Source organism: Leguminivora glycinivorella, chromosome 13 (assembly GCF_023078275.1).
Source record: "Leguminivora glycinivorella isolate SPB_JAAS2020 chromosome 13, LegGlyc_1.1, whole genome shotgun sequence".
Lineage (NCBI taxonomy): Eukaryota > Metazoa > Arthropoda > Insecta > Lepidoptera > Tortricidae > Leguminivora > Leguminivora glycinivorella.
In genome coordinates, this window is record NC_062983.1 from 4,709,912 (window position 1) to 4,735,326 (window position 25,415).

General features: G+C 37.8%; 1 protein-coding gene across 3 annotated transcripts in view; it reads left to right on the forward strand.

The window, feature by feature from the left end:
• Positions 1 to 5,458: 5,458 nt before the first annotated feature.
• Positions 5,459 to 25,415, forward strand: part of LOC125232513 (fatty acid synthase-like) — a 28,056-nt gene continuing 8,099 nt past the window's right edge. For all 3 annotated transcript variants that reach the window (XM_048138214.1, XM_048138215.1, XM_048138213.1), the window contains exons 1-26: positions 5,459 to 5,644; positions 6,973 to 7,165; positions 7,681 to 7,804; positions 8,685 to 8,888; positions 9,945 to 10,061; positions 10,440 to 10,603; positions 11,030 to 11,172; positions 11,743 to 11,946; positions 12,290 to 12,476; positions 12,947 to 13,109; positions 13,536 to 13,705; positions 13,947 to 14,098; positions 14,526 to 14,709; positions 15,626 to 15,774; positions 16,399 to 16,580; positions 17,339 to 17,458; positions 19,877 to 19,986; positions 20,512 to 20,702; positions 21,018 to 21,175; positions 21,547 to 21,792; positions 22,266 to 22,386; positions 22,584 to 22,703; positions 23,170 to 23,285; positions 23,552 to 23,699; positions 24,120 to 24,297; positions 24,898 to 25,007. In XM_048138214.1, coding sequence (XP_047994171.1) covers positions 5,480 to 5,644; positions 6,973 to 7,165; positions 7,681 to 7,804; positions 8,685 to 8,888; positions 9,945 to 10,061; positions 10,440 to 10,603; positions 11,030 to 11,172; positions 11,743 to 11,946; positions 12,290 to 12,476; positions 12,947 to 13,109; positions 13,536 to 13,705; positions 13,947 to 14,098; positions 14,526 to 14,709; positions 15,626 to 15,774; positions 16,399 to 16,580; positions 17,339 to 17,458; positions 19,877 to 19,986; positions 20,512 to 20,702; positions 21,018 to 21,175; positions 21,547 to 21,792; positions 22,266 to 22,386; positions 22,584 to 22,703; positions 23,170 to 23,285; positions 23,552 to 23,699; positions 24,120 to 24,297; positions 24,898 to 25,007 — 4,119 coding nt within the window. In that variant the 5' untranslated portion in view covers positions 5,459 to 5,479. The remainder of the gene's footprint in view (positions 5,645 to 6,972; positions 7,166 to 7,680; positions 7,805 to 8,684; positions 8,889 to 9,944; positions 10,062 to 10,439; positions 10,604 to 11,029; positions 11,173 to 11,742; positions 11,947 to 12,289; positions 12,477 to 12,946; positions 13,110 to 13,535; positions 13,706 to 13,946; positions 14,099 to 14,525; positions 14,710 to 15,625; positions 15,775 to 16,398; positions 16,581 to 17,338; positions 17,459 to 19,876; positions 19,987 to 20,511; positions 20,703 to 21,017; positions 21,176 to 21,546; positions 21,793 to 22,265; positions 22,387 to 22,583; positions 22,704 to 23,169; positions 23,286 to 23,551; positions 23,700 to 24,119; positions 24,298 to 24,897; positions 25,008 to 25,415) is intronic.

Here is a 25,415-nt window from a genome sequence, read left to right on the forward strand (position 1 = left end):
CCTAGGCCACCTCGCCACAGCGGAAGCCGTCGAGCGGAAGATGACATATAGAAGAGAAATTTCGACGGCTTCTTCGACGGATTTCGATTTTTAATTTATATAATAGTAGTGTGACTACATAAAAAACACAAATCAAAATATTTGTTAAAATAATTTGATTTGTTCCATTAGTTGCGTATAGAGATGGCAGCACCAGTCTCTCTAGCTATATCGTAAACCTGTAAAGGTTTCGTATAGGAGGTGCAAGCACCTACTTCTTGCCCTTAGAGTTGGTCAAAGACGCCTAGTCTTACAAAGATGACATATAGAAGAAAAATTTTGACAGCTTCCGCTAATTTATGGCGAGGTGGCCTAGTGGTTCATGGCGTTTGGCCCGGATTGCTAAAAGACGCCGGTTCGAATCCGGCCTTCACCACTGGTGGTGCTCGTCATTTTTTCTTTAATATATGACATCTTATTTCGATTTTTAATTTATATATGTATAGTAGTATGACTACATAAAAAAACACAAATCAAAATATTTGTTAAAATAATTTGATTTGTTCCCATAGTTGCGTAATTCGAAATAATTGGAAAACAAATAATAGCAAAGAAATAATTCGTTATAAGTGTCTATTTAAAACACTCCCTTCGGTTGTGTTACCGCTGCCGCGAGCACTCATGCCTGAGGACGGGTCTCCTGAATGACCCGAAACATGTCGCAACAGTCGTGAGTACAACCGTATACGTATATTGATTAAATGGGCCATTTTTTTTCAAAGTTGTTGGCCTCACTTTTTTTTTTTTTTTTCTTTTATTTATTTCGGGAATTTTAATCTTAACATTTAAGCCAGTTCCATCGTAACTTAAACTAAATTACAGTCATCTACGGGCTTACAGTATATTGAATTAAATATTTATCAATAAAGAAATATACCGTCACTACTTTGAAAAAATCTCGTATCTCACACTGCACCTCAAAGTTAAAACGCAGTAAGTCTATATGCATTCCATACATACTTATTACATACATTGACAGAAGAAGATACAAGTTTTTTTCAAAGTAGTGACGATATCCTCCTTTGCCTCTTCTGAGATCGGTATAGCTAAGATCTTTGAAATGCGCCTATATCTAATTTATTTATATTTAGCCTCACTTTTTTTGTAACATGGGTATTTTTTACGCGATTCATACTCAAAATTGCGAGGTCTTTAGATCCTGATAGAAGAACAAAAATGTCTCAAGATTTCCATACATTTTTCAAATCTTCCATTCTGTTACCTACCGCCATACAAAATGTATGAAACAATGGTAACGGAATGGGAAAAAACCTTGGGATACTGTTTTTCTCCTATTAGGATTGAAAGTGCTGGAAACCACATAAAACATTCCAAAATTAAGTGTGGTGGACAACTTTGAAAAAATGGCCCAAATGTCTCTAACCTCATAACTCTATTATTATTCACTACTATTATTTTTGGGGACACAAGCGTGAGTTTATGTATGTATGTTTATAATCAACTAGCTTTTGCTCGCGGCTTCGCTCGCGTTAGAAAGAGACATAAAGTAGCCTATGTCACTCTCCATCCCTTCAACTATCTCCACCTAAAAAATCACGTCGATTCGTCGCTCCGTTTTGCCGTGAAAGACGGAAAAACAAACAGACACACACACTTTCCTATTTATAATATTAGTATGGATACATTATCGAGCACGTGTAGTCAATGTTCATTGTTCATAGATTTAAAAGTATAATTATTTAAATAAGGTGGAGTGAGTGAGAGTTCTTTTCTTGTTCTCTAATACATTAAAATTCATAATTGCAGAAATGTTGATAACTTATCATGTTCTTGTGACGTAATATGCCGTGCTGACACTATCAAGTACCTCGGTCTACTTATTGACGAAAACTTAAACTTCAAATCCTGTTGTTCTCATCTTGCTAACGGCGAGTACTTGCACAGACATAATCTCGTAGCCAGGATTATTCACCAGCAACTTGCTCTTCAATACGGCCTTGTGGACCGCGAAGTACCGTACTATAAGTACTTACCTGCGCCAGTTCTCGAAAATGGTCGTGCCACGCTCTATTGGGATCGATCTATTATCACTGACAGGACTATTGTAGCCAATAAGCCTGACATTGTGATAATAGATCGACTGCAACGCCGGGCAGTGCTCGTTGACATCACCATTCCCCATGATGAGAATCTCGTGAAAGCCGAGAAGGACAAGTCCAGTAAGTACCTAGACTTGGCTCACGAGATAACCGCCATGTGGGATGTTGAATCAACGATCATTGTTCCGATAGTCGTTTCAGCGAACGGTCTCATAGCGAAGAGTCTCGACCAACATCTTAAGAGACTGTCGCTAGGTGGCTGGATCAAGGGCCAGATGCAGAAGGCGGTGATCTTGGACACAGCGCGGATAGTTCGACGGTTCCTCTCTCTGCAGCCCTAACCACCGGCAGCTTGGGCCCTGCCCCGCTGCTGGCGGCACCCTAGGTTAGGTTTTTTATAATGTGTTTATATGTGTTTTATATTGTTTTGTATGTGTTTTTGTATTTTACTTTTATATTCATATTATAAATAGCCTAGCCTAAGAAAGAAAATAAATACTGAGAATATTAATAATACACACTACGTTACATTATGTCAAAATGGGTCATTAATACAATTAATCCAAAGGCAGGTAAACATTGTATTAATGAAAAACAAGGAAAACGACGAACGACGAGGCGGTCGGGGTGGTGTAACGGTTTTAGCACGTCAGCCGCGTTAGAACCCGGTTCGGAACCGGGTTCGATTCCCGGCTTCGCCACCAGTGGGCTTGATCGCTTTTTCTTTAGTGTGTGGTATCTATTTCAGTTTATAATTTATATATAGTAGTGTTACTACTTAAAAAAACAAATCAAAAAATATTTAATAAAATAATTTGATTTGTTCCCTACATCAAGGAAAACGATTCCCAGCATAATATGCTGTAACATTATATAAAAACAATTGAACTTGTTCAAGGTTTAGAATAACAAACAGTTACAGACGTAATCATTAACATAATTGGAACATTTAGTCATAAGTAATGCATGAACCGATTTATTTGGTGGTTAGGTAATTTATTTTAGTATGTTGTTTTTTAGACATCGAGTGTCGTATACAGGACGTAACAAAAATAGTTTAAATAAATAAATATTGAGGACACCTTACACAGATCAACTTAGCCCCAAACTAAGCAAAACTTGTACTATGGGTGCTAAGCTACGATATACATACTTAAATAGATAAATACATACTTATATTGGGTTGGCACAAAAGTAATGACACACTCTACAAAACTCTATACATTTCGTTTCTTAAGTTAATTGTTTTCGAAAATATTCTAGTATGTTGTAGAACATTCTAGGTACTTCTTATGTGAGGGTATATAAAGCCGCCCTCGTGATTGGTTTAGTTAGATTGAAATAAAATGGACGAGCGACAAGTTCGAACACTTTACTTATACGAGTACTTGTTAGGCCACAGTGCGCGGGCTGCGGCTGACAATATCAACACTGCATTGGGCGCTGGAAGTACAAGCCATGCCACGGTATCCAGATGGTTTGACCGTTTTAAATCAGGAGACCGGAGCCTTGAAAGTCAGTTTTTCAATGATGACGATTTACGCCGCGAATTACAGTCGAATCCTGATGCTATACTACTCGTGAATTGGCGGAAGCACTTATCCATCTGCACTTGGGTATCGAAAAGTTTTGGCTCAATGGGTACCGCACATCCTTACCGACGCCAGTCGTGCAGTCCGTGTCGCTATCTGTCAATCACTTTTGCTGCGACCCCGACGTAAAGAGTTTTTGACTGATGTGGTTACGGGAGATGAATCATGGATTTATTATGAGAACGATACACGTCGTGCTTTTTGGCTGCCTCGAGAAGAAACGCCACCAACTCAACCGAAGCTGAGTCAAAAGAACCGCTTAAAAGTTTTGCTTTGTTGTTTCTGGGACTCGCAAGGCATGCTGTTTCATGAACTATTACACAATTAAATTGTAAACGCTAACAAATATTCAACACAGCTCACCGAACTATCTTCTGCTATCAAGAAAAAACGACGAAGACGAGCCACTGTAATTTTACTACATGATAACGCTCGACCTCATGTCGCATCTACCGTTCGCCAACAGCTGCAGAACTTGGGCTGGGAGACGATACCCCACCCACCTTATTCTCCAGACCTCGCACCATCAGACTTTCATTTGTTTAGATCCCTGAAACGACATTTGCGGGGTAAACAATTCAATGATTTCTATGATGTACAGGTGGAGTTCAACAATTTTTCGAGGCACAGCCATCAGAGTTCTGGGCGAAAGGCATCCAAATTTTGCCGGATCGTTGGCAAGAAGTCATAGATGCTAATGGTGATTATATCATCGACTAAGCTTTTTGTATTGTAATAGTAATAAAAAATATAAAACGTTAACCAAGTGTCTCATTACATTACTTTTGTGCCAACCCAATATTTATAGAAAACACCCATGACTCAGGAACATCTGTGCTCATCACACAAATAAATACCCTTACCGGGATTCGAACTTAGCAGGCAGAGTAGAAACATTCAGTATAGAAACGTTTATTGGGGTCTCCCCGATGCGGCGTGGAGCGTGGAGAGGCGGTGGTGTTGCCAACAGTAAATGAAAAAAAAAAAAAAATGAAAATGAAATATTTATTTTTCATTATTTGCGCATATGAACGTCAACTAAAGCTACGCCGGCTTAACCCTACGCCTCAGCCTCGAGAAGATTTCAGTCCCCCCTCAGTTGGGATATTATTATTATTTATTTAACCAACTTACATTTACAGAGAATCCAGGCATGCATGTAAAGTTATGGGTTACAAACACTTAAAACTAATAAATAGCGATAAATAGCGATAACTACTAACTACAGATTGTGTAAATGTTAGTTTTATAAAACCAGAAATTAAAGTTATTAAATTAAATTTGTTTAATGGTTAACATAAAGTATAAAAGTATTAACTGTTCTGCAAATTTTGAAATTTGACCATTAGAAAAAAAAACATACTCTAGAAAAAAAACCAATTTTTTTTACGGTTTTTTTTTTCATGTTTCTTTTTTCAAGCCAGAAAAAAAAACAGTTTTTTTGCAACCCTATGCCGAAGCTCCGAATGGTCCAAGAAGTCAATGCTCGAATACAGAACAACAGTATGTCTACAAATGCGAAGACCGAAGGCTGAATTCCGCAAAGGCTCGAAGTGTCCAGGATGACAGTGCCCAAAGGGCAAGTGTAAAAGTGTCTAAAACCGAAGGCTGAGCCGAAATATCAGTTTTCTTCGTTTGATTTTTAAGTAAAAAAAGTAACAAGCTGTATAACTTATTATTCTATTCAATCGGCCTTGTCACTACAATTTGTTTACCCATATAAAAGACCAGATTCTAATTAGACTACTCACTACCCCATAGTTCTCGGTCATTAAAAGTGTTTGCAAAATGGCTCCGACGCCACACGAAATACCGCAAGTTAACATTGAGGAGAATCGTGTGCCTAGCGAAGATGCCAATCAGGATGACAAACGCGTCGTCATCTCAGGGATGTCAGGATCGTATCCGCGATCGCTTCATGTTAAGGATCTCGCTGATGTCCTGTATAATAAGGTTAGCTAGTTTATCCATACTAATATTATAAATGGGAAAGTGTGTGTGTCTGTTTGTTTGTCCGTCCTTCACGGCAAAACGGAGCGACAAATTGACGTGATTTTTTAAGTGGAGATAGTTGAAGGGATGGAGAGTGACATAGGCTACTTTTTGTCTCTTTCTAACGCGAGCGAAGCCGTAGTTTCTAATATTTAATTTAGTTATCCTTTTCAATGCTTTTCCTCCCGTGCTAAAAACTGGTGTTTTATTAATAATAATATTACAATTACTTTTTTAACAAGAAAAATCGTCTGTTAACGAAGCTACTTAAGTTTAACATGATTCAAAAGTAAAAACAATGTGAGTGTGCTTAGTAAAACCGGCAAAGTGGGTTACCATTAAGGCGAGATTTACTTGTATCTTTATATGAATAAACTGACAAAGCGGCTTTATAGCCATTGATAAAGTGGGACGTTTTTCCGTGTACACTCACAAATGTTCTCTCCGACTTGAGATCCGACTTTAATAACTTGAATTTTATACGCACTAAACTTCTCAGAGTTGTTAGTTTAGTGAAAAACGTTGTGGCTCCCTCTGACACTGCTTTGTATCTAATCGGTTAACTTGGATAACAATGATAGATAGATAGATAAATAGAATACTCTTTATTGGCACACCTCAGCAAAAGATACAGTGGAGACAAAACAAATGATTATAAATAGACGCAGACAACAGGCGGTGAATCATCATTACCCTCCTTGCGTTATCCCGGCATTTGCTATGGTTCATTGGAGTCTAGAATCCGCTCTGCAACTAATTCCAAGATTTGACTTGATTTGACTGCCACCTGACCTTCCAACCCGAAGGGTAACCAGGTCTCATCGGGATTAGTCCAGTTACCTCACTATTTCTTTGACCAAAAAGCGACTGGCAAATAATCAAATGACGGGATTCGAACTCGCGATCTCCGGATTGAAAGTCGCACGCTCGTCGCTCATACCGCTAGGCCAACAGCGATTTTTGGATGATGATGATAGGGTCGGTACAACATGTCTTCCTCTTCCATTCTCCTCCATCTTGCGTCATCTCAACACTCTCTTCTTTCGCAAATTATAAATGCAGATATCAATCGCAATGAAAAAATCAACAGTGATCGACACTGGCCTACGTGAGACTCGAACCCACATCCTTGAATTACCGGTCCAATGCGTTACCAATTGCGCCAGCCGACCATCCGTCCATGACTGCGAATTTAACCATTCAATTGCGACTGTGATCTCACTTCACTTCTTTCTTTCTCATATCCCCTTTCCCACTTGGATGATGATGAATATTTTATGATAATTCAGGTGGACCCTATAGCAGATAGCAAACCGCGTTGGGACTACAACCACCCCGAGGTGCCAAACCACGTCGGTATATTACCTGCTCTAGATCTCTTTGACGGCCAGTTCTTTAGAGTGGCTTACCGTATGGGAATCAACATGGACCCCATGTCTAGGAAACTGCTGGAACAAGTGTACCAGGCTATATATGATGCAGGTATGTTAGATACAGAATTTTTCAGAAGATATATCAGATTTTTGATGAATAAGGAAAAAAATCTTATCTCTAAAACCGTCGCTCCCGGGACCAAGGTTATAAGAACAAAAATGAAGAAGAACACACCACAAACCCCCAAATATTTTTTTTTTCGAGTCATGTGCCAAATACACTGTATAGGTATCTAAATAAGGATATCCATTTTTAAATTTGTGATTTAGAAACTCCACCATCTCCTAGTGTTGATACTAGAGGTATACTCTGAAACACTTATTTTGTCAGTAGAAAAGGTGCAAATTATAATTTATTTTGGGGAAACAACTCTTTCCTTGTACAATTTAAAAATTGGCTACCATTTCTGACTACTGTCAAGAAAAAAAATCATACCTACGCAGTAAAAATTGTTGCCACTTTTTTAATTGTCTACTCTTGTTAAAATTGTAACTGGTGTTCATTTTCATAAGTGTGTATGTATTTTATTTTTGCGTTTATTTCCAAGATTCTTATAATTTCAGGTGTAAATCCCGAGCAGCTATCAGGGAAAAAGATCGGCGTTTACGTCGGAACTTGCTTATCGGAAACTGAAAAAGTCGTTTTTTACAGCGGGTTTGAAGGCAAAACCGGTTTAGGGATTGCTGGGTAATATTTTTTTCTCAAACATGGTATGAAATATTGATGTTATGTGCCTTATAATTGGCAGCGAAGTATGACGTTGCAGGTGCGGCTAGGACGATTGATAGATAATGAAATTTCATACAAACCTTGCAGGCCAAGGCCGGCAAAGTCTTCTTTTTTAATTTCCAAACACAGATAATTGTGACATAACATCCAGGTATTTAGCCAATTAAAAAAAAAACTATAAGGGGCTTTATAGACGTGCCAACTGCAACTGGTACGAGCCCTAGACAATATTTTTGATTTTGGGTGCGTTTTCATACAAAAAAAAATTTTTTCGTTTTTTTTTTGAATTTTTTTTTAACTTTTTGTTTTTTTATAAGCGTATACGGGGTATCAAAGGGGAACGAAAATTCGATTATTTTTGCGCTACGACGCACCGTTTAGGAGTTACTATTTTCAGTAGACTTTATTTATTTCATACCATGTTTGAGAAAAGCACTATACATACCTCGGCGGGAAATGGGGTTGCCCGCCTCAGACCTATCCGTCTGTCTATATGTCTTCGGCCGGCAACCCCCTTTGTCCCGGCCTCTGTAGTAATGTACTATAATTTTTTTATGTTCAACATGGGGTTAAAGCCCCACCAGAAATATATGACTATGATGCGCCATGTTGCGGAACTTATTGGAACTATGTTTTTCGTACTACTACCTACTACTGAACTGTCAGTGCTTACATCAGAATAACAGCGCCCTCTTGACAATAGTCATATATTTGTAAAAGTGTTAGCAATCTGTCAGAGCATTTTTCCAATTTAGTTTTTTTATTACTTCAATTGCTAAGAGTTGCAGTTTTATGTGCTCATTTTTTTATGGGTTTATTTTTTTTTTTTTGTAATCAGGTGCAATAAATCAATGTTTGCCAACCGCGTGTCCTACTGGCTAAACGCAAAAGGCCCGTCGCTGGCCATCGACGGTGGCTGCTGCAGCTCCGCAGTTGCCTTGGAGCAGGCCTATCAGGCGCTCACTCGGGGTGACTGCGAGGCGGCTGTAGTGGGCGGCTGTAACATATGCCTGCATCCGCAGACTTCCATTCATTTTGGCAGGTAAATATAAAAGAACATGAGCTCCGTGTGGCGACGGTTAAGAAGATCCCCACCGACTTTCTCCCGTGAGTGTCGTCAAAGTTAATTGTAGGATTAAACCCATACTCCTGCTGGGATATGGGCAATGGACTGGCAGCCTAGCAACTATCACTTTTCACGTTCAGCCCGTTAATTATCATGAGTGGCACAGTGGAACAGAACTTATTTTAATTACAAATGTCTTGACGTCAAAATCTTCGTCAATAGCCATTTTAAGTGTTAATGAATAATTCTAAATGTTAATGAGTTAGATTCAGATTCAGGTTCAGATTTATTTATTTCTCAATATCCATACTTATTTTTAATTAAAAACTAACAAAAATATGCACACATAAAGAGATCGTCAAGGTTACTTTACGTAAAAGGTAGCAGGAGATACCTCATATGATGGTCACTTCGACTGAAGGGCAAAATGTATAAGTCATCAGACCTGTCGTCATGTATGGATCAGAGTGTTGGGCCCTAAAAGTGACGGATGAAAAGATATTGCATGTAACAGAGATGAAAATGTTAAGATAGATGTGTGGCGTGACAATAACGGATAAGATAAAGAATGAGTATATCAGAGGAAGCCTGAAAGTAGCACCGATAGTAGACAGTAGATAATGCGGAGGGATGAAAGGCGTGTTACGAGAAAGATATCACGCATGAATGTGGAAGGTGGTAGAAGTAACGGGAGAGGAAAACCTAGGAAGAGGTGGATGGAATGAGTGAGACATGATATGGAACTAAAACAAGTTAATAATGAGGTGACGCGTGATAGAGAGAAGTATGGAAGACATGCTGCGCTGACCCCAAGTGATTGGAATAAGGGCAAGAGAATGATGAATGATGACGATCTACACCTAATTAGCGAATTCAAAAGATTTTTAAAGCTATCTTACTAAAAATTTCTAACCATACTTAAAGTTGAAATAATCTGGTAACAAATAGAGGTAGTTTCTCGTTGGTTGACTGTTTTTCACGCATATTAAATTTGATTAGTTACGTTAATATGAACAAACATTTCATTTTCAGATCCATTTCTCTATCCCAGGATGGTAAAAATAAATCCTACGACAAATCAGCAGATGGATGTGTTAGATCTGAAGGCATTAATGTACTCTTCTTACAAAAGGCTAAAGACGCTCTGAGGTATGTTCATTATTACTTTTCATATAAATATTAGATAGAATAAGGTCCTGACTGACCGTTTTAACATGAATCGTCCTTTTTTTTCCTGGTTTTTGCTACACTTGGTAGATCTTCCTCTAAATTACACAAAGCGATTTACTTCTTCTTTTCCTATACGAACTTCCAAGGAATGGAATTTCTTGCCAGCGTCTTTTCCAAGCTTATAAAATCTAGCTCAACCTTCAAATCCCGGGTTAACAGGCACCTTCTGGACAAACTCTTCGCCTCGGCTAGTCTGTGGCCAGGAGTAAACCTATTTATAATATCAAAAAAGCTCATAGACAGGACTTCTGGACTTCGAACCGGTACCGAGAAAATGAATTTTATTGACAATTACAGAATCTATGCTGACGTAGTTTACTCCAAAGTCAAGTACATCGCTAAAACACATCCTGGAAGTTGGAAGCGAACAACGGAAGAAGTCACCGAATTCCTCAAGGAATTTTATGATGAAATCAAAGTTTCTCCTAGTGAAGTTGAATATGTGGAAGGTTTTGGAGCAGGTATAAGTTGAATACAATGTGGCTTATGCGTGACGAATTTGTGTGCTTCATATGCGATAAAGTCATTTACATCTGGAATTACACCTCAAATCCTGAGACCTTTACTGCAAATAAAACCAATAAGATCTTAAATACTTTCTTAGTAGGTACTTTAAAATGAGCTTTTGATCTGCTACATTTTTAGTATTGGCTGGTAGAATCGCCTCTTAAATAATCACTGTATTAAATTTATTTATAACCTTCCTCTTATTTTGCGTGTCACTGCTGTGATTGCTTGTCACCAGGCTATCGATATATTAAATAGTTTGCCAAGCAAAAATAACGATAACTTAAAATTACTCATTTAAAACTTTATTTCACATTGTTGTAATACTTTAAATAGTGTCCTTGTCTATATATTTTTTAAATATACTCGCGTTATTTTAGGTGACGCTGATGTTGACAAGACAGAGTTGGAAGCAATAGATAATGTGTTCTGCAAAGGACGCAGTGATCCTCTCTACGTCGGCAGTGTAATGTCAAATGTGGGCTACTTGGAATCTGCTTCGGGTATTGCTGGGATCACAAAGGTTTGAGATTTTTTTCCTGCTGTTGATATAACAGTTATATCTTTGTCATAAAGCATATCATGCGTGACAACAACATTGACAGGTAGGTGTGTTATAAGAGTCGCTACTCTCTGCTTTTATCGAAATTTCTCGTTAATTACTTTTGTCACTTATATTTTCAATATTTAGATACCGGTTACAATGGTAATAGCTAAGGTGTCCCCCGATATTTATTTAGAAGGCTACAACTACGTGTCTCTGCGCATACGACTCGAAACATCAATCAAGACCATATACAAAGTTACATTAAGTCCGCCAATTGTACTTTTTTTGTGTAAAATAAATAAATAAACTTTTAAAAATGTCACACTACATTCGACTACAGAATCATTTCAAGATAATTTGGTAACTATGTTGACAGTTTTGCTGGTGTAAGTGTTGAAATTTTAAAAATTAGACTTCGATGAAATGTTAATAATTATGTTAAAAATTATAACCCTTGTAGCCCTTTACAGGAAGGCCTTCCAAATTCGTTGCAAATAGTCTGACTCTAGTATTTTAATCTATATATCGGATCATTAATTGTATCAGGTGCTCCTTGGCTACCACACCGGTCAACTAGCAGGCAACTTGCATTGCGAACAGCCGAGAGACGACGTGGCTGCCTTACGAGAGGGTCGCCTGCAGATCCTGAGAGACCACAAACCGACAGCGAGGTCTTACATTGCTGTCAACGGTCTCTCTGTCACTGGCATCAACTCCCATGTACTTTTACATGGACATTACAAGCCTAAGGTATATATTTCTGCCAGAAAAAAATTAACTTCTTACATATCACAAGTAAAACATATTTTTATAAAAACGGTATTTAAATGAATTTTTAATTTTTAACTTTTAAATTACAATTAAAACCAGATCAGTGAATGCTGCTGAACGATTCTTGAACACATGTATTGTGTTGAGCAACTTAATGACCTGATTTGGCGAAAGAGGGCTCTGTACAGCTGTACATCATTTTATTACTGTGCTTCGGGTCATTGTCAATCCTTTTCCAAATGCCTCCTTCAAATCCTGGGCCAGAGTTTTAATAATACAATTTGTTTAATGTGCATATTGTTTTTTTTTCTTAATTTTCTAGGACTTGTCTAAATACCAGTGCAACATTCCACGCCTGGTTTTAATATCTAGCCGGACAGACTCTGCTGTGACGAAAGTGATAGAAGCTCTGAAATCAAAACCTATCGACCCCGAGGAGCTGGCGTTGATTCAGAATATTCACTCTTCTAGATTAAATGGTCATTTGGGCAGAGGATTCACCATTTTAGGTAATAAATGTATACATTGATAGGTTAGTTAGTAAGTTATCGACTGCCTTAAAGCATACTATCTATTTTAATCTCATGATTATGAACATAAGAGGTAATATCTGGTCAATAGTATATTTTCTCTGTCTTTGTCTACCTTGCCCCTATCTTTGACTATTTGACAGAGTCAGAGGCAAAGCTAAGTATGCAACAATTTTCAAAGCCCCGTCTTACCCATGGCTTGAATAAATGACATAATTTTATAGAAGTTTGAGGTAAAATATTTATCTCTAGATATTATAATTATGATATAATTTGCACTGGCGCGGCTGGGATGTCAAAATCGCTACCATCTAGCTTGGCATACCAAGCCAAGCCAAGCCATCGCTCTACGTCACAACTCTTAACTTTTATTTTAATTGTATCAACGTTTACTTTTCTTTTCATGTACTTTTGCGAATTAACTTCATATTATTCTTGTTTGTTAATAGATACAGACAATGAATCAAAAACCGTGAGTTTGTGCGAGAAGGCGACATATTTCGACAGCGGAGACCGTCCTCTTTGGTTCGTGTACAGCGGTATGGGTTCCCAATGGGTGGGAATGGGCGCACAACTCATGCGCATACCTATCTTCGCGGCCGCTATTGAGAAGTAAATCTTTCTTTTTAGCTATTCGTCTTGCTCCTACCTTTACCCCACATTTTGTGGGGTCGGTTGTTCCTCTTCCATTATCTTCTTTCTTTCATCTTAGCACTCTCATCTTTCTTTTTCATATCCTCTTTCAGATAATCTATGCATCGTTGTTTGACTTTACCCCTCCCTCGGTATCCATTAACATTCACTAACATTGTTTCGCCTATTGAGATTCATTGCATACTGCGCTAACCTTCTCATTTTGAATATTATTTCATAGATTTTTAGTTATTTAGATGTTTACATTTGTATTTGATTAATTTTAATGCCAGGAAAAAGTAATAGAGTAGTTTTTTTTAATTATTCGCCATCGTCATTGTCATACACGCGATGCGTCATCAGTAGCTATTGTTCAAAATAAATTAAGAATCGTTTTATTTACAGATGCCAACGAGCATTACAACCTAAAGGAATCGATATTCTGCACATAATAACTTCGACTGACAAAACTATCTTCGACAATATTTTGCATTCCTTCGTGGGGATTGCTGCTGTCCAAATTGGTCTGACCGATATACTCCTTGAATTGGGTTTAGTACCGGACAAAATTATAGGTGAGTTCCAAGTTTTAGTACTCCATGTAATAGCCTGTTAAAGTAAAAGTACCAGTGCCCGAATGTGTCCCATTAGATATCACATTCAATCTTAAGCAATTGTCAATAAATAATATGACAGTGGGGTGTCATCTATTGGGAATTAGTGTGTCAAGCACTCGTTTCTTTACCTTACATTGTTGTTAGTTGCTTTACGGAAAGCGTTGGAGAGGCTACGATGATGACTTAATGAATTTTACAGGGCACAGTGTCGGCGAGCTAGGGTGCGCGTACGCCGATGGCTGTCTGACGGCCGAGGAGATGATTCTGTCAGCTTACAGTCGCGGTCTCGTATCTGTTCAAACTCCCTTCATAAAAGGATCTATGGCTGCTGTCGGCATAGGGTTCGAGGAGGTTTGTATCATGTTACATAAAATCAACAATAAGTAAAGTGAAAAACAAATGACTCAACAAATTATTTAACGATATTAGTTTGTATAAAAAGTTACATAAGTATACTCTGTTGGAAATAATAGCTTTTTAAAATATTCAGTACCGTTGTTCTAATTCTTGACTACGGAAACAATGCCATCCTCGAAACGTCAAGAGTTTTAAAACTTACTTAAATATGCGCGACTATGTCCTGTTACTGTTAATTATATGAAAAGTATCGCGAATTGTACAGGTACAGGGTACTTTTCAGCACAGGATGTAGTAACACATTATTTGAGCAATTGTGATAAAAATTTGGCATTGAAGTTATAGCTAATTCCTGTAATTACCACTTGTGTCTGTCACAAATGTCTTTACTCATATTTTTTTATTACGAAATGTTGAACAGGTGTCCAAGATGGTCCCGCCAGAGATCGAGGTGGCTTGCCACAATTCCCCCGAGTCCAGTACCATCTCAGGCCCGGCTGACGTCATGACACAGTTCGTTGCCGATCTGACAGCCAAGAGCTTCTTTGCCAAGGAGGTCCCTTGTTCCAACATCGCCTATCATTCAAGATACATTGCTGAAGCAGGTGATTAGAGAATTTTAATTGGAATAATCCACAGATTTACTCCTAGTTGCTGGAATTAATTTTCCAAACGTTATTCCTGGTATTTCATTTAGTAAAATTCAAGGGTTTACGAGATTAATCTGATTAATCTAACTGCGATAGACATGGTATACATCTTGCATCAGTTGGTGCGTTATTATTAATTATTGATTACATAATTATAATGGACTTTGCTTAAAGCTTTTTTTTGGATCAAACTCGAAGTAGTCAAGAAACAAAGTGACTGTTTCATATTTTATTTTGGCTATCCGAATTTGACATTTTCTATGGGTTAAACATTTTTTGCGGTTTATGGGTTGGTCTCATTAGTCCCATAGCAAAACTTGATCAATATGTCACAAAGGAGGGTGGGCTAATTGGCCTATTGACCAATAAGGACATGCGATATGTCACTGGATAGCTTATTCTAAGTTCTAAAACTTTTACTATGACAGGTAATCCCAAATCTTTGTGTGAAAAAAGTTATCTTTGGTACCTTGGTGCAGGAAGACACGAACTATTTATTCCTCCAGCTGGGCACTTAACACGGCTTATAATTGATGAACCTTTTGCTTGAAAAATAGTGGTCATTATTTGATGGCATATCGATATTTAGTTGTTTTCTTATGTTTATTTATATGATAACACGTTTAAAAACCGTTGCACAGAACAAAAACCCTATAACAGTAAAAAAATACTTATTGATGGAATGTTTTTATTTTGCCATAACTTGTTTCACACAGCGATTTAAGATTTCCCGCCATACAAAAATTTGTAGAATATGAAAAAACCTTTCAAATGACATATGACTTGTCATTATTGGTTTTTAGGCCAGTGTCCATACAAAACTGCCTATCCTCCTTTTATTGCATTTTGAATACACTTTTTTTTGTATTAGGACCTGGACTGCTCAAGTACTTGAAGGAGGTTATTACGACACCAAAGCTCCGAAGCGAGCGATGGGTTTCGACATCAGTACCACAGGATAGATGGGAGGAAGATCTTGCCAAATATTCATCGGCTGAGTACCACACTAACAATCTATTGGTGAATACTATAGCAATACTTACACTAATTAGAAAACTGGTTTAAAGAAAGGTTTCGTGGATATTTAGGCTTCATCTATTTACAAATCTATTAACCCTTAAATGTATAGTGATGTTTAGGTGCATCATGCATTTTTGACTCTATTGACAGCATGTCAAAATTCAAATTTGAATAAATCTTTGTCAAGGTCATGCATTTAAGGGTTAATCAAAAAGCCTAAGAAGGCACGCCAATATGATGATGTCTCTTATTGTTGGGCATCTTCAAGGCGCCTTGGTATATCTGAAAACCCTTAGGGATGCTTTGCAACTTTTCATTTTTAAGCACAGACAACTTCTATGCAAGGTGCTGGTTCCAACAGGTTAAAAGCCCGACCAGACCAGAAATATATGACTACTCGCCATGTTCCGGAATTTCAAAAGAACTATTATTTTCATAGTATATTGAACTGTCACCATAATATACATGAGATAAACAGCGCCCTTTTGACAATGCTCATTATATTCCTGGTCAGGCTTTACTTTCTGCTTTTGATCTCTTGTTCTTTCCGATTAATCGATATCGTAATACCTGTGAAACTATTTCAAGCAGCTACTCTTCTTAACGCTTAACTGAATGTCACAGAAACCAGTACTCTTCGAAGAGACGTCACGACTGATCCCAAAGAATGCAGTGCTGGTGGAGGTGGCTCCACACGGTCTGCTGCAAGCGATCCTCAAGCGGTCGCTGTCATCGTGTGCCAACGTGCCGCTGACTAGACGAGGACATGTAGATAGTGCGAGATTCTTGCTGGAGGCTATTGGACAGTGAGTTTTTATATGCTTGTCATCTGAATACTACAGAGTTCAGTACTCTTCGAAGAGACATCAGGACTGATCCCAAAGAACGCAGTGCTGGTGGAGGTGGCTCCACACGGTCTGCTGCTGCAAGCGATCCTCAAGCGGTCGCTGGCATCGTGTGCAAACGTGCCGCTGACTCGCCGAGGACATGTGGATAGTGCGAGATTCTTGCTGAAGGTACAGTGAGACTTGTACAGTAAGTCTTTTGCCACAGTTTTTGTTCTCCAATTTTCTTTTAATCAGAACTGATGTTTTTGATGAGGAACTTGGTGTTTTACTGGGAGTATATTGTTTTATATTTAACTAGTCATGAATTTAACTTAGGTAGGTACTAGACTTTATCTCGGACAGTCCGGTACATAAGAAGGTCATAATTATAATTATACACATAGTAGGTACAGGTACCTAATTGATTGTTATTCAGTTTGTGGCTGAAAAGTTTTATGCCACGTGTTTGTGATTTGCTGCCATCAAATTCGGTATTCAGTATAGTAAGTTGTGAACTAATGTCTAAGACCTAGCGGTCGCGTGATGAAGTCTATCATATCAGGCCGTCTTTTTCGCACTATTTGTAAATGCGATAGGGACGCATCGACTCGATAAGGTGTACTGACCCACTAGAATCTCAAAATTTTGAAGAATTTTAGATTTTTGTTTTCTAAAAATCTTATTCTTCTTTTTTCTAAAAAAAATTTTGTCATTAATGATGTATTTGTTGTTTTCAGGTTGTTCATGGAGGGATTTTACCCTGATATTCGCCAGTTGTATCCAAAGGTCGAGTTCCCTGTCTCCACGGGAACACCTCACCTTTCGCACTTGGTTGAATGGGCTCATCAGGAAAAATGGTAAGACATTGGTAAAACAATAACACGCCAAATTTAAGATTTAAATAAACGGATATACTTACTCATTTTATTATATTGCGATTGTTGCGATATAATTGGTCATTTAGGAGACCCGTCATCAGCAGGCATGAGTGCTCACGGCGGTTAGACTCAGTGCACTGCCCGCACCGCTCGCCTTTCGGCCCGTTAACGTCTACTACATTAGGGTGGTTCAAAAAATATGTTTTTTAATTTTTTTTCTTCCACAGGGCTTTTTTTACTCGAGTTGATCCCAAATGTCTGTATAGAAAATTTCAGCGAGATAAAGTAGTGTTTAGGGGTCGCTATGATTTGACGATTTTTCAGGTTTCATATAAAATTTCAACATTTTTGGTACAAAATAGTAAAAAATTTTGAGCTTTTAGAAAATAGGCATTTTATCTTCGATGATAACATAATTATTGGACTTTATTTTTTGTGCGATGTTGATGGACTAGTTAGAGCCTGTAGCCTTAAAAGTCAACAATGAACTGTTTTTAGCCAATTTTTGTGCATTTTTTAGCATTTTGATGTCTAAAAACACTAAATGTGACATGGTACGTACATACACCGGAATACGAATTCCAAAATGAGTCTTGTTTGTATTGCGCTGGTCATATTTGCTGATTTTACAATTTGAACATTTTCGACTTCCATACTAATGGGACTTGCAAATCATAACATATCAATTTTTGATCATAATAGAACAAGAAAAAACCTGTGGAGCGAAAATAAAAAACCTCTTTTTTTTCATACATTCGTGAACCACCCTAGTCTACATTGCTTTTTAAATGGGGCTTGCAAAACTTCTATGCTCATGCTGGAAAGGGCCCAAAGAGCTATTATCAAGGTTTCCCTTCGAAAACCAATAAGATACCCTACCCAGCAAGTATACAAAGACCTGGAAGTCCTCAGCGTTCGGGGAATTTTTATCCTGCGTGTGGTGTCCAAGGTTCACGCAGCAGTGTTGTTGTCTCCCAACTACAACTGCATGCTACAAAAACGCACTTTCAAAGTCCCAGTCCCCCCAACTGCATCAGTTTTCGCCCAACGTCTACCTAACTTCATCCATCCATTTGTTTACAACAAAGTCAGTAATCAAATCCCCATAAAAAAACTGACCGTTAGGGAAGTTCAGAAAAAAGTGACCACATGGCTCAGTTCACTTTCTTATGAAGATATGGAGAAGCTTCTAAAAGTTGACAAATAACCTTTTTCTACACTTTTCAACCCACACACAAACACACACACCGACACACATATACACAACATGTGCACACTAGATTAAAATTAAAATTAGATTATATTTTGTTAGCTGTCTTGATTAGTTTAATTTAGTTTAACTTTAATTAATTGTAGGATGCCTCGCTGCTAAGTTCTGTAAATTCGAAAATTTTGACATTAACTCATTGGAGTCTGGCTACCTACGAGACAGGCTGAGCCTAGTGTAGGAACCAGAGTAACCTGATCTGTAAATTTCCTACCTGAGGTACCTGCATTTGTTTTTGTTAAATGTACTATCAGCTGCAAAAGTGCCTGGCGAATTTATCAATGAATTCATTCATAACTTCTCCATGCACTTTTGCAGCTGATAGTACATATTCTTAGGTTAAGCACAAAACTTTGTAAATGTCTGTCTGTACCTTATAAATAAATAATATGAATTTGAAATTTGAAATTTGATTTATATAATATCATACTCACAGGTAGGTAAGGTTAACAAAATCTTATAAAAATTTAAATTTACATCTAAGAAATTGCTAGGACAATTTCTCAGTGGAACGTAACATAAAACTAAGGGTGCGATTAACATGGAGCTAATTTAACTACGTCCAACAATTAAGCAAACTGTTTTTACGTGGATGTTAATATCTCAAATAAAAAAAAATTTAATTAACTGAGCCTTTTTCGGAAAAAGTGTACATATTCAGTGTCTTCAAAATATTTACTTTTTGGACTCATTTTACGCCTCACGTATGAAAATTGAGGCCCTTAATTTAGTAATTTGTTTTCTTTGTATATTGCATCACATTCATGAAAATAATTAAACTTCCATATAAAAAAGTGACGATACATTTTTTTTTCATGTACATGATGTGAAAATATAAATGTGTACTTATAACGCGGCTTTATCGCTCCACTGAGTTACTTTTTAATCCACCGAGAAACAATATTTCTCAATGGAACGTAACGGATACGCCTTCGAGAAACAAAATTCTGGTTGTAAATTAAATTATACAAACTCTTCCCATAAACGTTATATATTATTCAAATAGATAAACTAACTAGTAATATATAAAATTGCTTTATAACGTCTGCATTCTCCGACATAATATTATATTAATTATGTTTATAGTTTCTTGTAATATTGTGTGTATTGATATATTTATTATTTTACAGGTTGTCCCCATCATATGCTAGTCCAGAGAGACTTGCATCTTCTACGTGTATTTTTAAAATATCCCTCCACGACGCTGAACATCTTTATTTACATGGTCATCAAATTGAAGGTATGCAATACAAATTATTATAATTATAGGAATATTTTGTAGTGCCAGTGTATATGATTCAATTTATTATTTCGACACAGGATGAAACTTTTGGAAACCATATTTTGAGAATTCAACTCATTAGTGTCTGTTAAATTTGTTAACTAATAATCATTTCCTCCATCTAATTTCGAGAATCAAATTCAACCAAAGTTGTGGCACCCTTTGGTTGGACTTCATCCTCGATTTGATAATCGATCATATTTTTACTAAAAAAAAAGAAGTGGAAGACAATTGTCATGCTGCGTCGACCCCAAATTAATGGTATAAGGGCAAACGTATGATGATATTAGTACAGTCAGCCAAAAAAGTGGTTTACCATTTTTCGACCTTATGTGTTTCAAATAGAGTCAAAAAGTGGTAAACCACTTTCTTGGTTGACCGTACAACCCGATAAATCGTGATTATGTCTAATGGAAATATTGCAAAAATTGCGAATGGTGCAAATTTTAAACCTAACTAACACAACTTTGTTATAATCAACAGGCAAGACGCTGTTCCCATTTGCCTCCGCCCTAATCTGTGCCTGGGACACACTGGCCATGGTTGCGCGTGCGCCGCTCCGCGAGACATCCGCCACGTTCCGTGACGTCATACTTCATGCTCAACCCGTGCTTCACAACTCGCGGCTGCTGCGGCTCACGGTGGCCTTGCAGCGGGGGTCTGGACATTTCGAGGTGATTTATATAGACTCACACAAAAAATAATATCTGTGACACAAGAGGGTGCCACTCTGCCCTATTTCGCGCCAGTACTGCAGAGATCGTGGTCACTCCAGAGTAGTATAATTCTACAAATCATTCGATGTTTCATGGAAATTTACTCATACAGAAACGCCATCGATAGCACGCCTATGACAGAATACTTTTTGTTGGTAATCTTTAGTACCTATAAAAATAACAATTGGATAATGGTAGAAGCATATAACAAGCGGACAAATTTTGATAGTGTAAATGTTGACATGTAACTAATTAAGCGTGTGTTTTTAACAGATTGAAGACGGAATCTCAAAAGTAGCTTCAGGTTATATAGTTTTGGAAGAAACCAAGAAAGAGGAAGTTGCTATTGAAGATTCTGAAGACACGGCAGATATTGTACTAGGGCGCGATGAAATATACAACATTCTTAATGAGCGAGGTTACTTGTATCAGTGAGTATGAAAATTATTTAAAAACAGTTTGTCAAAGGTTTTTTTTGTTAAATCTACAATACCGTTAATCTAAAACACTCTTAACTATAAAGTATGTAAATACTTTCGCCACTTCTTACTCCATTGTATGAATACATACCTAACTAACGTAGAAAGCTATTCTACTTTCTAAAGTAGAACTTTCTGCTGCAGAAAGATCCTCTTCTTCAGCGAGACAAAAATTTTTGGTTTTTTGATTATAAACGATCTCTCCTGCACAATATTTCGATCTAAAAAATTTCTCCATATCGATTCTTGCATTATGAATTATGAAGCTCATAAGGTGTTCTTCATTGGTATATCTGAATGTTAAAAAAAAATATTTCGACCAGGGGCGAATTCCGTGGGATCCGCGGAGTAAACTCCTCATTGACTGCGGCCCGTGTGCCCTGGTACGGACGCTGGGAGACCTTCTTGGACTCTCTGCTGCAGCTCAACGCTCTTCGCCAGCCGCATGACCACATCTCACAGCCGGCGTTCATCAGGGAGATTACCATAAAGACAGATATTCATACTAAAACTGTGGAAATAGACACAGATTTGAAGGTTGAAGTGTCTACGGTTCACGATTATACCAGGTAATTTTTGGCAAGACAGTAGGCCTAGCACATGATTGCCACGAGAGTATGTCGCCGCGAGATAGATGACACGTCTTCATCTAACCTTATTAATGACATAAGGTCGGGTAGTCTATCTCGCGGCGACGTACTCTCGCGGCAACCATTATGCTAACCCTGCAGGTAGTTCTATGATTTTTCTTGTTTGTGTAACAATTTTGTGCAAACCTATCACGTTTGGTAGTAATTCAATTCAAAAAGTTCGGTATCGTTTATGGAAAGTTTCAATTTAGTGTCAGTTTAAAACGAGGGTAGCATCATTGTAGTTTCGTTCAAAATAAACATCTTATCTTTGAAATTATTGTTCTTAGCGTTAGTTATCTAGTTTTTTTTGCAGTCATTGTCAATTGTTAGATTTCAGAATAGTTATATTTTCTACTAAGTCTCTTTTTGCTACCTGTGTTTCCAAAATATTATAAATTTCTTTTTTTTAGATGCGGTGGAGTTACATTGAAAGGCATAAACTTCCGTAATATTGTAAAATCTGACCAAGATGCTCTGGTTTTTGATACATCTAAGTTTGACCAGAAATATCAACTCAAAGACGCTGTAAATGTAAGTTATTTTGTAAATCATTTATTGCATACCTAAACCAAAAAATCAAAATAAGACAACAAAAGACGTAGAAGTCAATAATACGCTTATCGCTTTAAAATAATATCCTCCAGACAAACATTCGGTCATTATCAGTACATTACACTCGTAAATAATGTTACAAGTTAATGGATTTCGATTCAACTGTTTTTATACAGGTTGAAAATGGTGAAAGATCCAGAACTGGAAAAGTATTGAGAAGCAGTGCAGTTGGAGATTTGGAATCTCTACATTGGGTAGAAGCACCCGCTTCAGAAGGTCCTGGCATTCCAGTAAAGGTACAAAAGATCTATCCCCTTAAATATGTTTTATCCCTTTCTCACAAATTGCATTAAGTCAATATAACAGATGAACACAAAACATTGTTAGCTAATCCAGATTATAAATCGTTTAATGTTTTGCAAGAACATATTTATTTTATGAAAATGAAGTGTAATGTCACGAGTGTCACGACTTCCATTTATTTGACGTATACGAAAATATTTAAATTGTATTAATGATCCACTCAGCTATAAAAAATGCTCTTATTTCATGTTTGCTTCAAATTAGTCGACCAGTCTAGCCTAGTGCCTGCTAATCCGATGTTTTTTTTTTATTATTATTATAAATGGGCTTACTCTTGACCACAGACTAGCCAAAGGCAAAGACGTGGCCTACGATGGAGTGAGCTCGCCCAGAAGATGCCTGTTCACTCTTGATTTGAAGGATAATGATGAACTTAAATCTTTTTATTTACTCATACAGGTCCACTTTGCTGGTCTGAATGCTTCCGATATATTGAAAGTCAAAGAACCGGCCGTTGATCAACATGAGTCTAGTGATGGTGTTTATGGGATGGATTTCAGCGGAACTCTTGAAGAGTAAGTCTTATTTCTTCAATATTACCATAGTATGGCTTTACAACAAAATTGACGTTAATTTCGTATTTGAAAATTAAGCGAAGTATAACACAACACTATTAAAGTAACGCGTAGCGTCTTCATATTAACGAGCGATTAGTCATGCGGTTCGGTGCTGATAGATGTGTTTCTACCCTTATCTTCAGATCGAAGGTAGTTACTCACTGCTCAGTTTTATAATACATAGTAATAGGCCAAAATAATAAAATGTAAAATTGTCTCAACAGTGGTACGCGAGTAATGGGTCTGATGCGCGGCGCGGCGCGTGAGCAAGCTCGCGCGTTACCACATCTTCTGTGGCCGGTCCCAGCGCACTGGAGTCTTGAGGACGCCGCTACAGTGCCATTTGCTTATGCGCACGCTCTCTACTGCCTTGTAAGTGAAATTCTTTATGCACTGTAACATTTTTTTGCAACTTGCTTGCTTGCTTATGGCTTACCTGATGGTAAACAGTCATAAACGCCTTCAACTGTGTTATTTGCCCGACTTCTTCGCACAACGTATTATCATTGCTAAGCGAGTCTCCGGAATCCTTGGTATAATGTCTCAAGGGCTTATTTTAGATTTAAGCTTTCATTTCTATGTGAACAATGAAGAAGTTCACGTGAATAATGAAGCCCACCCACCTTCGGGTTATGGATTCCTGTCATTGCAATATATCACAATTTCGATAGCTTCCAACTCCTTAGTTGCTAAAAGTGGAACTGGAACTTGAGCAGTTCATGTGTTTTTTCATTTTGTGAATAAATGGATCTTATCTCAGTATAAAATATCTCATGATTTTCGTTTTCCCAGACCATTAAAACGTCAGAGAAAATATATCGAAATATGACCGTGTTGGTGAGCGACGGGTCCGGCGCGACGGGACAGGCCATTATTGCGTTGGCTCTGCACGTTCAGTGCCGGGTCTTCGTGGTTGTCAGCAGTGTATTGAAGAAGAACTTCCTGTTAAAAGTGTTCCCTAAGTTAAACGGTATGTACGGCGTGGATGAAGTGGAGGAGACAGACAAGGAAGAATCCTGAACTTTGATAATTACTTTCCTATTTTCCTCGTGTGGTGATGATTTAAGAATTTGACCACCCCTTTATTGTGGGATATGGTTTCAACACTTTCAACTATGGTGTTGGTGATGGGCTAGGAACAGGCATGCCATATCGTCACTACTTTTAAAAAATCTCGTATCTCACGCTGTTCCTCAAAGTTAAAACGCAGTAAGTCTATATGCATTCCATACATACTTACTACAATTTTCTTTTCATTGACAGACGAAGATACAAGTTTCTTTAAAAGTAGTGACGATATGTGACCAATCGACGCCGTATTTAATAATGTAAAAATTATGAAACATAGAAAAATAATGAAGTTGAAATTTGTCACCAGTCGATTCTTTACCTTTATGTTTTCGTATCTGGGGGCACGGTAGTGCCCCCGCCAAGACAAGCCCAGCGAAGCGCAAGAGCAGGGCAGTTTATTTACTTTCACTTATACACTGTCTATTTTAATTTTATTGAGTTTGGCAACATATTTGCTGTATTCAATTTATTAGGTTAAACTTAATCTGTAAAATTTCAGCTGATGACATCATTTGCTGCCGAGACGATGCGTTTGTTAACCGAGTATTATCTGAGACGAACGGCATGGGCTGTGACATTGTCATATGCAGTAGGGGGCAATACAAGGATGTAAGTTCGATGGCAAACACGTTATAGCTATTAGCCATTATTCCATTTATTCACTTTTCTTCGGCTTACTTACTTCAAGATGTCTTCAAGATGTTGGCTCAGCGACCCAAAAAGGATCTTGGCCTCCAACACAAGCCCCCCCACCCGCCATCCCCCTTCTGCTATGTCCTGCGCCACTTCATGCCATTTGGGGCTGACCACGCAGCGTCTTTTAGGACTTCCTCGCACCAGTGATATCGGGGACGGCACGCAGACTTTTTCCACCCGGGTGTCCCACATATGCTTTTCTCACACCACGATCATCTCCTATTCTGTGCAGGTGGCCGAGCAAGCGGCTTGGTCTTTGAAAATATGCATGCCTTTAAAAGTAAAATATAAAAACACGTAATAAACAATACAAAAAAAAAA